This window comes from Mesoplodon mirus, assembly GCF_964341445.2.
Source record: "Mesoplodon mirus genome assembly, chromosome: 4".
Lineage (NCBI taxonomy): Eukaryota > Metazoa > Chordata > Mammalia > Artiodactyla > Ziphiidae > Mesoplodon > Mesoplodon mirus.
In genome coordinates, this window is record NC_138979.1 from 114885164 (window position 1) to 114899671 (window position 14508).

The 14508-nt window shown below is 52.7% G+C and overlaps 2 protein-coding genes across 14 annotated transcripts; both read left to right on the top strand.

Moving 5' to 3' along the window:
* Positions 1-1010: 1010 nt before the first annotated feature.
* On the top strand, positions 1011-10824 carry DCAF11 (DDB1 and CUL4 associated factor 11). Of its 13 annotated transcripts, none has more exons than XM_082619437.1 (15): positions 1011-1182; positions 1770-2003; positions 2926-3053; positions 3285-3412; positions 3687-3751; positions 4064-4164; positions 4395-4541; positions 4754-4808; positions 5164-5232; positions 5594-5651; positions 5738-5923; positions 6380-6533; positions 6930-7082; positions 7929-8035; positions 8133-8550. In XM_082619437.1, exons 2-15 carry the CDS (start codon positions 1849-1851, stop codon positions 8265-8267), a joined length of 1641 nt encoding a protein of 546 aa, XP_082475563.1. In that variant the 5' UTR covers positions 1011-1182; positions 1770-1848; the 3' UTR covers positions 8268-8550. The 13 variants fall into 13 exon arrangements, with proteins under 13 accessions (XP_082475563.1, XP_082475564.1, XP_082475562.1 ...); XM_082619438.1 differs by having other exon boundaries at positions 1775-2003; XM_082619436.1 differs by having other exon boundaries at positions 1798-2003.
* An 806-nt stretch (positions 10825-11630) lies between these two features.
* FITM1 (fat storage inducing transmembrane protein 1) lies at positions 11631-13028 on the top strand (the record flags this gene model as incomplete). The annotated part of the gene is made up of 2 exons (XM_082618449.1): positions 11631-12034; positions 12416-13028. The coding sequence occupies exons 1-2, from the start codon at positions 11769-11771 to the stop codon at positions 13026-13028; spliced, it is 879 nt and encodes a 292-aa protein (XP_082474575.1). The 5' UTR covers positions 11631-11768.
* Between the last annotated feature and the right edge of the window lie 1480 nt (positions 13029-14508).

The window sequence follows — 14508 nt, forward strand, 5'->3', positions numbered from 1 at the left end:
AGAAACCAGGAGGCATCACCCGAAGGACTAACCACACCCTCTCCCTCCGAGGGAGAGCGAGCCCCAGAAGGAGATGCCAGGCAATCCAAGGGCCCCCGCTCCCCCAACCAGCACTTCTAAGAGAGTGCGGGCTGGGGGCGCTGAGGTGCAGCTTGGACCCTGGGCCTATGCTCCGGGCACGGTCGCTCGACCCATCCCCGCCACCCCACCCAGCACGGGCGAGGATCCAGAGGTACACAAATCCTGGCCTTGGATTCAGCCGGGTTACTCATAAACCCGGAGGAGGGGGTAGGAGGCGCCGCGCGTGACACCCTGGACCAGCGGCCCGGGGCGGAGAAGCACCCCAAGGACAGATGGTCTAAGAAAAGTCCGCAAATCCCTGAAGGCCCAGGAGGAGTCTGAGTGGAACAGACGGAAGGCGGGCGGAGACCCTTGGGGGTACTAGGAAGCGTCTGCAAAGAGCGCGGAGGGAAGCCAGGGGTCATCTAAAAGGCTGCCAAAGCGGCTAACGGGCGGTCTAGAAAGGGCGGTCCCCACAAGAACAAGGCTTCCGGAAGCTAAGCCCGGAAGGGCGGGTGCAAAGGCCTGTGACTTGAGCACATTCCAAAAGCCCCGGGCACCCCTTAGGGCAAGGACGGCTGTAGCTGCAGCCGGCGAAAAGAGAAAAGCTAAAGCCGGACAGGGACCAGGGGAGGAAAGAGTAGGCCCTTAGAGATCGCCTGAAAAGTGCGAAGCCCAATTAACCTAAGGGACTGACAGCAAATTGTACCCCTTGCTAAGACACCTCTCGGAAGCAAACCAACTTCTCTTGTAAGCCCCGCCCCTCGTCCATTAAGTCTAGTTCCGTTGTCTCTGATTCAGGAAGCAGCCGGTTCCCTACTTACTCCTCCCACAACAAGGAGCTACTGCCCCTACTGGGTCGCGCGCTTTCTCCTCCCCTCAAACCCCTTGCGCACTTTCTCCCGCCCATCTGTCAATCACCGCGCTCAGCTGTCCAGTGAGCGGGCCAAGGGGGCGGGGCCATCAGGGGCGTCGCGTGACGTCTGCAGTCCGCCAGCCGCGGAGCTGGGAGATGAGTGTCGAAGGAGGCGCGTGACGGAGAAGCGGTTGGCCGACGCCGCGGCGGCAGTCGTTGTAAACAAGGCCTCGCGCCGCTCCGGGCCCTGCGACCGCTCCTGGCTGGTGGGTGGTCTCGCGCGGGGCGGTAACCGCCGGCTTTGTGGGAGGTGCTTCTCGGCTTCCTCCCTGCCTACCCCCGCTTAGTGTACACACCCCCGGTACACCACGTGGGCGTTAGGCAAGGAAGGAGGGGGGGTGTAGGCCGAATTTTAACCTCATTGGTTGTTGCTGCCGCCGGCTTTCGCAAGGGAGTGCTCTGATTGGCCGGTAAGGGGGGCGTCGGGGGGGGCTCTGACTCCTAAGGCTTCTGATTGGTTAGATGGGGTAAGCTAATGAGACGCTTTCTTCCGCGAGGGGTTTTGATTGGCCGGCCAGAGAGGTTACCTGGGAATCCACCCCCACCCCAGAGACTTTGATAGGTGAGTTTGAGGTAGAAACAGAAATTCCTCTTCAAAGGATTCTCACTGGTGAGCTAGGGTCGTGCCCTAGGCTTCACTCTGCTTTTTTTGCTTCACAGGATCGGGAAAGGTTTGTGTTCCCGAAGCCTTGGGAGTTGTTACAGGCTAAGGAGAAGGGATCTCAGTCTCTAGGAAGGGTCGCCCTCCTAGAGACAGCTACTATCGTATCTCAGGAGTCTGTGGTGTTTCTAGAGCAGGCTTTGCTTTCACCAAATCCAAGGAGGTGACAGGAGGAGTCCCTGCACAGGACTTAAGGATGCTGTGACCAGACATGGGATCACGGAACAGCAGCAGCGCAGGAACTGGGTCCGGAGACCCCTCCGAGGGCTTGCCCCGAAGAGGGACTGGCCTGCGTAGGAGTGAGGAAGAGGAAGAGGAGGATGAAGATGTGGATCTGGCCCAGGTACTGGCCTATCTCCTACGCAGGTAACTTACCCCCTGGTGTTTCCCCACCAGGTGCCACCACAGCCCCTTGATCCCAGCTCCAGTCAGGGGAGTTACAGAGAATAGGGAATGAGATTAGCCCAGGACAGCTGTTCTGTTTGAGCAGAACAGCTTTCCCTGCTGGACACTCGCCGCACTCAGCTTCATACCCAGTAAGAGTGGTTCTTGCCTAGGGAGGGTCAACAGGATGTCTGGCTCTTATGTTTGAGGGGACTGTTCAGGGGAGTCTCTCTACCTATGACTACACAAATGTAACCTATTTTCCAAGTAAGTAAAAAAAAAGGGGGGGAGGTGGGGGGGGTTCCCTGGTGGGAAGGGAGTGATGTGAGGGGTGAAGAAAAGAGTTAGGGAAGTGGGTGTTGAACTTAAGTGAAGTTATTGACACATGATATGAGGCCACGTGGATTTACTTGAAAAACAAGTTTAAATTAACCTAACTCTAATCCTGTTCTTGAGGAAAGAATGCTTTGAGGGAAGTGACCACCAGGAGTTGACTGGAAAGGGGTGCAGCTGGCTTTGGTTCTTAGCTATGGCTCCCTGAGGAGAAGACGAGCTTGGGAATCCCTTCAGAAAACCACGTTCTATGCTGGACTCCTTGGGCAGAGGCTCAGAAGGAAATGCTCTCAGAATTTTTAGCTCTCTGGGAAGTCAATTTAGTAGATCTGTCAACATGCATGCAATGTTGGGGTTTTCTACTCCTGCTGTAAGAGTGAGAATTAGTTTCCCAGTGTGTCTTATAGGAGACAAAATAACAGCCAAGGTCTAGTCAGCCTCAAACTTCAAAATGGGGACAGTATGAGGGTTTGAGGACAAGGTGGTCTAAGAATTACATAGCTATTGACTCTGAATTTGGTTGATTTGGGGAAGGGATCCTCCCCTTTATCATGGGGGGGTCTCTCCACAGAGGCCAAGTGAGGTTGGTGCAGGGAGGAGGTGCAGCAAATTTACAGCTCATCCAGGCCCTCTCGGACTCGGAGGAAGAGCATGACAGTGCCTGGGATGGTCGTCTTGGAGACCGATACAACCCACCCGGTAAGACGAAAGGCAGACTGAGACCTAATATCAGAGGACTTCCATTAGAAAGCGTTTTTTTAAAACTAACTTCGGCAAAAATTGATAGAAAAAGATGAGATAATTCAGGGAATGAGGGAGTCTTTGCAGTCCAGTGTATTCAGCCACATTGAGTAGACTGAGCACAGCTCTGCTAACTGTCCTCTGAGGCTGGAAAAGACCTAGGATGAGACTTCTGTTTGGTACTCACAGTGGATGCAACCCCTGACACCCGGGAGCTGGAATGCAATGAGATCAAGACACAAGTGGAATTGGCCACAGGGCGGCTGGGGCTTAGGCGGGCAGCCCGGGAGTACAGCTTTCCTCAAATGCTGCACCAGGTAGGCCTCTCTACTTCCAGCCAGCCTGGCCGCAGGCCTATCAATGCAGCCAGAAGCTACAATCCCAGAGAAGAGGGAAGTAAACTTCCCAAGGACGCCTCAAGTGCTGGAGCTGGAGAGCTCTTAGCCAGCCTGAGCTGGAGTTTGGTGGGACATACTACTGTGTGTGGGGTTCGTTTCTGTAGCAAGGGCAATATTTTTGGAGGACGGGGGTTGGTGTGGCTGAAGTGGCCCTCTGTTTCTGCTAGCAATATTCCCCAATCCCTTCCTTTAGAGAGAACGGGGCCTCTGCCACCAGGGAAGCTTCTCCCTTGGAGAACGGTCTCGAATGATGTCTCAGTGAGTATGGGGCTTGGTGGAGAGGTTCCAAGGGCCAGATAGGTCTTATTTCCTAAACTGTGAAGGGATCAGTGTTAAAGGATCCTCAGGGATATTAAGTTTAGGTTATGTGGGGTTGAGGCTTCGAGAGTGAACAAAGTGGAAAAGTATAGCAATTGAGAGGATGATAGGATGATTCAAAGAAAGGGGCTTATACCCAAAGCCAAAGGGAAGAATGCCCTTGTACTCACATCCAGCTCTGTTAGGATTCTGCAAACTGGGACATTCCCCATCCTGAGCTCCCCTTACCCTCACTTTCCCTCTGCTTCCCAGCTTCTTGCCCAATGATCTGGGCTTCACTGATACCTACTCTCAGAAGGCTTTCTGTGGCATCTACAGCAAAGATGGTCAAATCTTCATGTCTGCTTGCCAAGGTACCAGACCCTAGTCCTACCAACTGCCCTAGAACAACAGACGTTCTCCCTGACTGAGGCTAGAAAGCCCCAGACCCAGGGAGCTCAGACCCTGGCTTAGGGATGCTTAGCTAGAACACGTCCCATGATCAAGGGAAGATTCCACAGATCAGTGGTGAGTGAGAGAGGTCTGATCTAGGGAGGATTCCAGGAGGGTGTTCCCTAATTCTGCCTGATCCCCACTCACACAGACCAGACAATCCGACTGTATGACTGCCGGTATGGCCGCTTTCATAAATTCAAGAGCATCAAGGCCCGGGATGTAGGCTGGAGCGTCTTGGATGTGGCCTTCACCCCTGATGGGAACCATTTCCTTTACTCCAGCTGGTCTGATTACAGTGAGTGTGCCCCAGACCACCATCATCTCTTCAGCCTGGGACCTGAGGTCTCCAGATGCCCATCTCCTCCATGCCATGACTCCACGCCTTCTCCTGGGCAGATCACTCCCAGGGTCCAACATCCTTCCCTTTTGTTCCGTCTCCTCCCTAGCTTCACTTCCACCCTCCTAACCTCAGCCCTGAAAGATTCTTGTTTCTCTTGCTTCTCTTAGTTCATATCTGCAACATCTACGGGGAGGGAGACACACATACTGCCCTGGATCTAAGGTACTGGCTTCCTTTCCTGGTTAGACTCATCAGAAACTTCTCAAGGGAGGCTCTCCAGGAGCAAACCTCTTGAACTGGAACTCCTGCTTAGAGGGGAAAGTACACTGGTTGCAAGTTTCTCTTGGTGGATTCCTGGGAGGGGATCACCCAGCCTGTCAGCCAGAGGACCAGAGTAAAATAGATGGCTGCAGGATTCTTCCCGGCTTCTCACTGAGGTGCTCCACGTTCTGGCACGTGCTGGCACGACTTCTTTTTCTCTCAGCAGTGTGCCCCACGGCCCTCATCAGATTCTGTATAGATTAACCAGGGCTAAAGGGAAGTCCACTTAACGCAGCTCCTCCTTTGCTCTTTTCAGGCCAGATGAGCGTCGCTTTGCTGTGTTCTCCATCGCTGTCTCCTCAGATGGGCGAGAAGTGCTAGGAGGGTGAGTGTTTGTGGGGATGCCTCTGTCATTTAATGAGATAGGAGTTCTCCCAGAGACCAGCTCTGCCGTTACAGAGACTGCACTGGACACCTGTACCTAGGCAGCTGTGGAGAACAACCAGGCCTTCTCCGGGGCCAAGGCTTATGAGTTGCTTCACTTCTCACTCACCATTTCCTCAGCATGAGATGGGAGGTCTCAAACCTCCTTGCAAACACAGCTAACTCTTCTCCCACCTCCTGTATAAGAAGAGAGAAGGGCTCTCCCCTCAGCAGGACTTCAAGACGACAGTCTCTCCACAGCACACGTAGCATGGGTCCTCTCGGTCCTGGCTCCAGAACCCTCTTTTTCCCTTCCCTTTCAGGGCCAATGATGGCTGCCTGTACGTCTTTGATCGAGAACAGAACCGACGTACCCTTCAGGTATTGCTCCTGAGACTTCAAGCCTCTGCCTCCTGGTCCTTGGCCTATTGAAAGACCTAGAAAGACCTGGCCCCCTTCTCCCCTAGATTGAGTCCCATGAGGATGATGTGAATGCGGTGGCCTTTGCTGACATCAGCTCCCAAATCCTGTTCTCCGGGGGTGACGATGCCATCTGCAAAGTGTGGGATCGACGCACCATGCGGGAGGATGACCCCAAGCCCGTGGGTGCACTGGCTGGACATCAAGATGGCATCACCTTCATTGACAGCAAGGTGGGCGTGGAGTCAGGACCGCATAGCCAGGAGACTGAGGTTGTGGTTGTCCAGGAGGGCGTCAGAGTAGATGGGTGTGGGAACTCGCCAAGCTCCTCATTAGCCAAGGTTTGCAAGAGCTGGAGTTTAGGGAAGAGGCTTAAGCCACGAGACATGAGGTTCATCGGTACCCACCATTCCTCAAGGAGCAGGGCTTTCTGTACAAGAAGAGTAGAAGACAATCTGACCCAGTATAGAACAGGAGCCCAGCCAGCGCCCTAGGCAAAGAAGGGGAAACCTAGCCAGGGTGTGGGGTCTGTGGTAGGAAACCAATGGTGAGGCCCACCTGGATGAAGAAAGAGGCAACCAAAGTCAAAAGACCAGGGTTCATAGTCCTCAGCTGGGGAGGGGGAGCTGGACTGACAGACCTGACATCTGCAAGCTCCGATGCTTCATTATCCATCTTGGGATTCACAGGGAGATGCCCGGTATCTCATCTCCAACTCCAAAGACCAGACCATCAAGCTCTGGGATATCCGACGCTTTTCTAGCCGGGAAGGCATGGAAGCCTCTCGCCAGGCTGCCACACAGCAAAACTGGGACTACCGCTGGCAGCAGGTGCCCAAAAAAGGTGAGAGCAGATGTAGAACCCGAGATCTGGAGAGTGAAGGGTCGGGGGTGATAGTTAAAACATATAACCCCTGGCAAGGCATGGCATGGGCACCGTGGATGGGCCAAAGCCTGGAGCCCTCCCCCTTGCCAGGCATTAACTCTTCATTTGCTGAGCCAGGGGTTCCCAGTGTAGGGGCTGGGGATCCCTCCAAACCTACGAATGCAAAAGTATTTCAGCGTCTTGACCATCAGCAGAGCCATATTGGTGTGTATCAGCTGACCGTTAGATGGGGAAAGAGCCACCAGCTGGGAATCGGAAAGGCGATTGTCTTTGAGTATCAGTCTTTGCTGAGGACCAGTGATACAGGGGAATCCAGACTCCCTAACCCAGGGCTCACCCTGCATCCCTCCCCAGCCTGGCGGAAGCTGAAGCTCCCAGGGGACAGCTCCTTGATGACCTACCGGGGCCATGGGGTGCTGCATACCCTCATCCGCTGCCGATTCTCCCCCACCCATAGCACCGGCCAGCAGTTCATCTACAGTGGCTGCTCCACTGGCAAAGTGGTCGGTAAGGACTGTGTCTGAACAGGGGGCCTCGGGAAGGGCAGCAGTGTTCCCCTGGCATTCTACCTGTAACCACCAGTGACTACCTTAAGAAACCCAGTGACAATTACAAGTGAAATTTCATTTAGCCTGGAGCGGGGAGGCTTAAAGGGAGAAAGAGAAAACATTCTATTCATCAGCATTTTAAATTAAGAAAAGGAACACAGAATTCTAGTCAGTAAATATACTAGATTACCAAAAATATACTCGGTTCTGTTTTTCAGCCAGTCAAGGGAAGAGATTGCAGATGAAAGGTAGGAGGGAACAGAGACAAAAAGAATGACACAAAAAGACAGCAGCAAGTAGTAAAAGATGTACAGCCACTGAAGTAGGAGGAATGCACGAAAAGAAACACACAGTCACAAACACAGTCACAGGAGCCTAAGACAGTGCCAAACCTAGGGAGGCCCTGAGATGGAGGCCTATCCAGGGAGAGAGAAAGGTGCACCCACGTCCAGAAAAGGAACAGCACGTTCACATGTCTGGAGACAGGCTATTGTTCACTTTTGTAGTGTCTTCCATATCTTGTGGGCTTTTAAGAAAATGGCTACTTTAAAGCCACATTTCATTTTCTTAACTGTAGACCCTGTGACATTTAGCTAAGGGCCAGAGATACCCAAGCTCTGCTAGACCATACCCTCAACCTGAGGTAGGGAAAAGAAACTAACACCATCCTCGGGCATGGGCTTTGCTCCCCTGGGAAAATGGGAAGTTGCCTGAGAGGCAGGTAAGTGGTGCTGCTCAGAGAGAGATGAGGGGTGGCTCGAAGGTCTTCTGGCAGCCCCTGTCCACTCTGGCCTTTCCTGGACAGTGTACGACCTCCTCAGTGGCCACATCGTGAAGAAGCTGACCAACCACAAGGCCTGTGTGCGTGACGTCAGCTGGCACCCCTTTGAGGAGAAGATTGTCAGCAGTTCGGTGAGGATGCTGGGGTTAGGGGGGCCAGTGTGTGTCTGGGACTTGGACCCAGGAGGGGGCAGTGCCCCCTGACTACTTGCCACCTTCTGCCCCGCAGTGGGACGGGAACCTGCGTCTGTGGCAGTACCGCCAGGCTGAGTACTTCCAGGATGACATGCCAGAGTCTGAGGAACACCCGAGCACCCCTGCCCCAGTGTCCCACCCCTCTACAGCCTTTTCCTCGCCCCAGTAGATCTGACTTCCAGCCCCATTCATGGGTGAGCCTTTTGACATCTCTCCGCCTCCTCCCTTTCTCCCTTCTGGGGGATCTTTGGGGAATCACTGGCATTGGGTGGGGAGAAACAGAAGCCCAGGCTTCGGCCCTCTAGCTAAGCCCCGGGAGGGAGATCCTCCCCTTGGGGCAGAGTGGTCTTCTCACATGCTCACACCCATCAGCTTGGGTCTCTGTCTCTGGTCAGGGTCTGGCAGGACTGCCATTATCTGGTCAGCAGGAATAAAGTCCCGAGTGTTTTTAATCTTGTTTGGATGTTAAGTCTTAGCTCCTAGAGTAGATGCCTGGGGCCAGGTCTGAACTGAACCAGGCCCATTGCCCAGGCCTTCACGTTGAGGACTAAACTGGTCAGTCAGGGCCACGTGTCCTGGCCTTTCTTCCAGAGGTCCTAATGGCTAGAGCTCTAGCCCCTCAGGGGAGGGGGGGATGGGTAAGGTGTGTCCTCAGCACCCTCCCTGGCTGGGAATTACGTTTTCTCTCTCACGTGTCTGGGTCTTTGGGGTAGGCAGGCTGTGGTGTGAGAGGCTCCGTGTGACCCCACACAGGGCGGGCCCTCCCCTCCCCGAGTGTTCCCTTGTGCAGGAGGCCAGCAGCTTCGAGGAGGGATGTTGAAGTAGGACTCCTTCGTCTTCTCACTGGCTTTGGCTCCCTCAATAAACTCTCTGTGGGAACCTAGCTTAGTGTCCGTCTGTCTCTCTCTTTTTCCTGTCTGAGATCTTTTATCCTCTCACTTCAAGAAAACAGTTTCAACAGAGCCTTCAGATATGCTTCTCTGTGGGAGAAAACACTGCTTTGATGCCCCAAGATGAACGAAAATACCAAAATCATTAGTTGACTGAGCTTTGCAACAGGGAGTCCCTCACCAACCTCAGAAACTTCCCAACAAGTAGAAATCGAGATAACAGGAAATAAACACGTTTTAGATGAGAACCTGGAACACCCACATCAGCTCTGCCCTGGAGCTGGTCCAGTCTATGGAAGGAAGTAGCCCAGAGCCAGAGAGCACCTGGTGGGCACTGATGCCAGGTCCCATCTGGGCACTTCACACTTAGAACCTTATCTACCTCACAGCCACCCTTTTTTACAGGTGAGGAAATGGAGGTGTGCAGAGGTCAGGCACCATGCCCCAGGGCAGACCCATGGTATGGTCAGTAGGGGAGCAGCTCTGGATTGATCTTCCCCATTATCTCTAAGGAACCTGGATGCACACCTCCAGGGGGGTCTTAAAGACACAGCAAGGGGTTAAAAGATGTACCTATTCAGCAGCAAAGCAGGTAGTTTTGAAAGAATAAAGCGACTCCCCTGGTGGTCCAGTGGTTAGGACTCTGAGCTTCCACTGCAGGAGGCACGGGTTCGATCCCTGGTAGGGGAACTAAGATCCCACATGCCTCACGGTGTGGCCTAAATAAATACATAAAAAAATAAATTTTTAAAAACAAAAGAATAAATTGTCCAGATGCTTGGCCTCCATATGCTCTCTTTCCTCCAGTTGATCCGCTTGCGTGAAACTGTCATGCAGATCTCCTTTCCCACCAGCCCTTTTCGTTCCCCCCTGCCTCTTCACCCAGAGATGCCAACCTGTCTCACCCAGAACTGTTTTACCTCCAGGATGCCAAAGGTAGAGGCCAATTAAAATTATTAGTGACCTCAAAGCCTCATTTAGTCAAGGCCCCAAGGGCTATCTATTCTTCTCATTAAGAAATGCATTTCCGGGCTTCCCTGGTGGCACAGTGGTTAAGAATCCGCCTGCCAACACAGGGGACACGGCTTCGAGCCCTGGTCCAGGAAGATCCCACATGCTGTGTAGCAACTAAGCCCATGCGCTGCAAGTACTGAGCCTGCACTCTGGAGCCCGCGAGCCACAACTGCTGAGCCCGCATGCCACAACTACTGAAGTGCGTGCACCTAGAGCCCATGCTCCACAAGAGAAGCCACCACAATGAGAAGCCTGCGCACCGCAATGAAGAGTAGCCCCCACTCACCACTGCTAGAGAAAAGCCCATGTGCAGCAACGAAGACCCAATGCAGCAAAAAATAAATAATTTTTTTAAAAAAGAAAACTATAAATTCCATTTGAAAAAAATGCATTTCTAATACAATTTTAGTTTATTATTATCAAACTGTGTGAAATATTTGTACAAATAATACATTTTGTACTAACAATTTTGAAATTTGTACTAGTAAAAAATAGGAAATTCAATACAGAAAAAAAAGTTTAACGTGATCACAGGAAATGTGTAAAAATTGTTTCAAATTATCTACTCCTTTTGGCAGAGAAGTGTGATCAATGAAAGACTTTCAGGCATAAAAACATTAGGATAATTTCTGTGGGGAAAGAATGGAAATGTTATTTCTGAGTCTTAAGATCTTGTCACATGTTTTTAAATGAAAAACCGTGAGGTATATAATCACTGTAGTGTTTAGATTCCATTGGATATATTTAAAAGAGTGATAAAGATAGCTTTATTTTTGAAATGTCAACATATACGATACACTGGAAATTATGTCCTTTGTAACTATTTAAAATTACAATGTAAAATTTTGTGTCAACTTAAAAACGTGTGAGTGCTTCTGTAGGTCTTCAGGTATAGGATCCCTGAGCACAGACTACGTCAAGGTATGGGCTGTAGGATCTGCAAGGATCCTGATTGGTTAATCCATCTCGGTCAGTTTGCAGATGATGGACTGAGGACCAAGGATGGTTAGTTGATTTTCTCAAAGTCACAGAGTTGGGCCAGAACCCAGGTGCCCTTTCTTGCTCATTCCTTCCACTACTTCATGGGCCTCCACTGTGCTCTGAGATCCCACCACCAGTTTTGAGGAATGAGGAAGGAAGACAAAAAGGGATCTCCAAACAGTTACTGAATATCAGGGACTTCTCTTGGGTAGGTTGCTCACCGCCCTATGGGTCCAGCCTCAGTGGTCAGGCTGGGAGGCCAAGTCCCAGGGTAATTGGTTGGGGGACACAACCTTAGGATTTGATGGACTCCAGGCTGGGGATCTTCCTTCTAGGGTCTCCACCACCCACTATCACCAGGGGGTGAACCTGATCTTCGGGGCTCTGAAGCCCCACCCTGGGCGGGGTGGGGGTGACTTTGACCAAACAGAGACGGGCAGACCCAAACAGGCTGTGGCTAAAAACATCCCATGTTTCGGTCGTGGCCCTGAAACATGAACTAGGACATGGTTCCAGCCTAGAGGGTCAAGGAGGCACAGGACTAACAGGGAAGGACACAGGCTGCTGTCAGGACACACACCCAAGGCGAGAACACTGCTGACGTGGCAGCCCTCCGCCACAGCCCCTTACTGCCCCCCGCCCCTCTCCCCCGCCTGCCAGCTGCCAACAGGGCTCTGCCCTGTATCTGCCACACCTGTCACTGTCTGTTCTTGTCCAGGGGGAGCCCCATCAGCCCCTCCTCAGCTGCCCAGCAGAGCAAGCGGTTAGTGGGGAGGGGAGGGAACATGGAGCGGGGGCCAGCGGTGGGGGCAGGGCGGGGGGCCGGGGCCCAGATCTGGGCACTGCTGGGCTGCTTGGTCAGGGTGCTGCTCTGGGTGGCCTCTGCTTTGCTGTACTTTGGAAGCGAACAGGCTGCCCGCCTCCTGGGCAGCCCCTGCTTACGGCGCCTCTACCATGCCTGGTTGGCAGCAGTGGTCATCTTCGGGCCCCTTCTGCAGTTCCATGTCAACCCTCGGACCATCTTTGCCAGCCATGGCAACTTCTTCAACATGTGAGTCCACTCTAGGCCATGGGCGCTGGCTCCCTGGGCTCTGGGATCCCAGCTCCCTCCTCCAGGTTTCTGTGCTCTTGCCAGTCCAGGACACTAAAAATAGGCTAGGAGGTTGAGGAGAAGGTCAGAGGAGGAGGGGAACAGAGTCATGGGGGTACAGGAGCAGCGCCAAAGAGGAAACATGGGCCCTAGAAGGCTGAATGGGCCGCTAAGGAGATGGCCAAGTTCAAGTGGATGGGGGGAGAGAGGGGAGAGGGCCCAGGAAACAGAGAACCGGGAACAACAGATGCGACTGGAGGCAGAGCCATGATGGGAACGTAGAGCAGGGTGGGGAGATGGGGCTGAGGGGGTCTCAGCAGCCCTCCCTCTTCTCTGCCACAGAAAGTTTGTGAATTCAGCGTGGGGCTGGACGTGCACCTTCCTGGGGGGCTTCGTGTTGCTGGTGGTGTTCCTGGCTACACGGCGCGTGGCAGTGACTGCCCGGCACCTGAGCCGCTTGGTGGTTGGGGCAGCCGTGTGGCGGGGTGCCGGCCGGGCCTTCCTGCTCATCGAGGACCTGACGGGCTCCTGCTTCGAGCCTCTGCCCCAGGGCCTGCTGCTCCGCGAGCTGCCGGACCGCCGCAGCTGCCTGGCGGCCGGCCACCAGTGGCGGGGCTACACCGTCTCCTCCCACACCTTCCTGCTCACCTTCTGCTGCCTGCTCATGGCTGAGGAAGCAGCAGTGTTCGCCAAATACCTGGCCCACGGGCTGCCTGCCGGCGCACCCCTGCGCCTTGTCTTCCTGCTCAACGTGCTGCTGCTGGGCCTCTGGAACTTCTTGCTGCTCTGCACCGTCATCTATTTCCACCAATACACTCACAAGGTGGTGGGCGCCGCGGTGGGGACCTTTGCCTGGTACCTCACCTACGGCAGCTGGTATCATCAGCCCTGGTCTCCTGGGATCCCAGGCCATGGGCTCTTCCCTCACCCCCACTCCAGCCACAAGCATAACTGAAAGAAATAAAGGCACTTTAGGCCTGGCTCTGGCTCCGCTCATCATTGGGCTGGCGGGACCTGCAAAGGGTGGGAAGGGTAAGAAGAGAGTGTGATGGTCGCCAGGTTTCCTCAGCCAGACCTTGCTGTCTCTGACCTTGAATGTCCTGTGCTTGGTCGCTATCCCTCCTGTTCTTTCAGTCTCCTAGTCCCTGCAGACATCAAGCTCTTTGGGGCTCTGATGTCAAGGACTGGCACTGCCAGGTCAAGTAGCAGTGCCCTTAGGTATGGGTGGCATTCCCACTGAGCAGATGCTCCATCTCCAGCCTGGTTGATTTGTTTTCCCTGCCTCCAACACTGAATCCCCCTCTGCCATCCTCAGGGGCCTGCCTATCTGGGCACCCTACTCACGGACGCTTCCTACCCTGTCTTCCCGTAGGGGGTCTATATGTGCTCATTTACTTAAAAGATGTTCATTAAGCCAAGCATAGTTCCTTGCCATGTGAATAAGAAAGACAAGGTTTCTGCTGTTTGGGGGCCCATGGGTTACTACTGCCTGATGATAAACTCACAAATAATAATAGCAAACACTTGTGCTTACTGTGTGTTGGACACTGTTCTAAGTGTCTATAAATTCACATATTTAGCCCTCACAACAACAACACTATGAGCTAGGGCTGGTAGTGTTCCCATTGTACACTTGTGAAAATGGAGGCACAGAGTTTAAGTAACTTTTTCACAACTAGTAAATATCGGAGCCAGAATTATTAACCTAGGCAGTATGGGTCTGCTGTCTGTGTTCTAAGTCAGGGATCAGCAAACAACAGCCCTCCTGTGGCCAGTGTTTGGCCTGAGAGCTAAGAAATGGTTTTACATTTTTTAATGCTTGAAAAATATCAAAGAAGAATATTTCATGACAGGTGAACATTACATGAAATTCAAATGCCAGTGTCCATAAATAAAGTTTTATGGGAACTAGCCACGCTAATCCATTTAACTGTTTACCTGCTACAATGGCAGAGTTGAGTAGTTCCTACTGGCACTACAAAGTCTAAAATACTTACTATCTGGCCTTTTATGGAAAAGGTTTGCCAGCCCCTGGTCTAAACCACACTATCCCCAAAAAATAAACTGACTAATATCAGAGAGAGAGCGCTATGAAGGTACTAAAACAGGCTGCTTTCTAATAGACTTGGAAGGAGTTACTTTATAAGGAAGATAGAGTTCTCTCTGAAGAAGTGACATTTAAGCTGAGAACGGAATGACATCCTGAGGCAGGGGACCGGGTGTGTCAGGCAAAGGGATTAGCAAGGACAAAGGCCCTGAGGCAGGAATGAACACGTTGCAAACAGGTTTGAGAAACAGCTGGAAAGTCCAGGTATTTATAACTGAAATGAAGAGGGAGAAAGCAGTGGAAAGTGAAGTTGAAGGGGAACAGGTGCCAGACAAGCCTTTTGGGCCAGGAAAGTCCTTTGGATTTCATCCTAAGGTCAACAGGAAGC

Excerpts from the sequence above, each read along its gene's own strand:
- DCAF11 (XM_082619437.1), top strand. The coding sequence starts at position 1,849 with ATGGGATCACGGAACAGCAGCAGCGCAGGAACTGGGTCCGGAGACCCC. Across the intron at positions 2,004-2,925 it reads CTGGCCTATCTCCTACGCAG|AGGCCAAGTGAGGTTGGTGC; the intron begins GTAACTTACCCC and ends GTCTCTCCACAG. Across the intron at positions 5,233-5,593 it reads GGGCGAGAAGTGCTAGGAGG|GGCCAATGATGGCTGCCTGT; the intron begins GTGAGTGTTTGT and ends CTTCCCTTTCAG.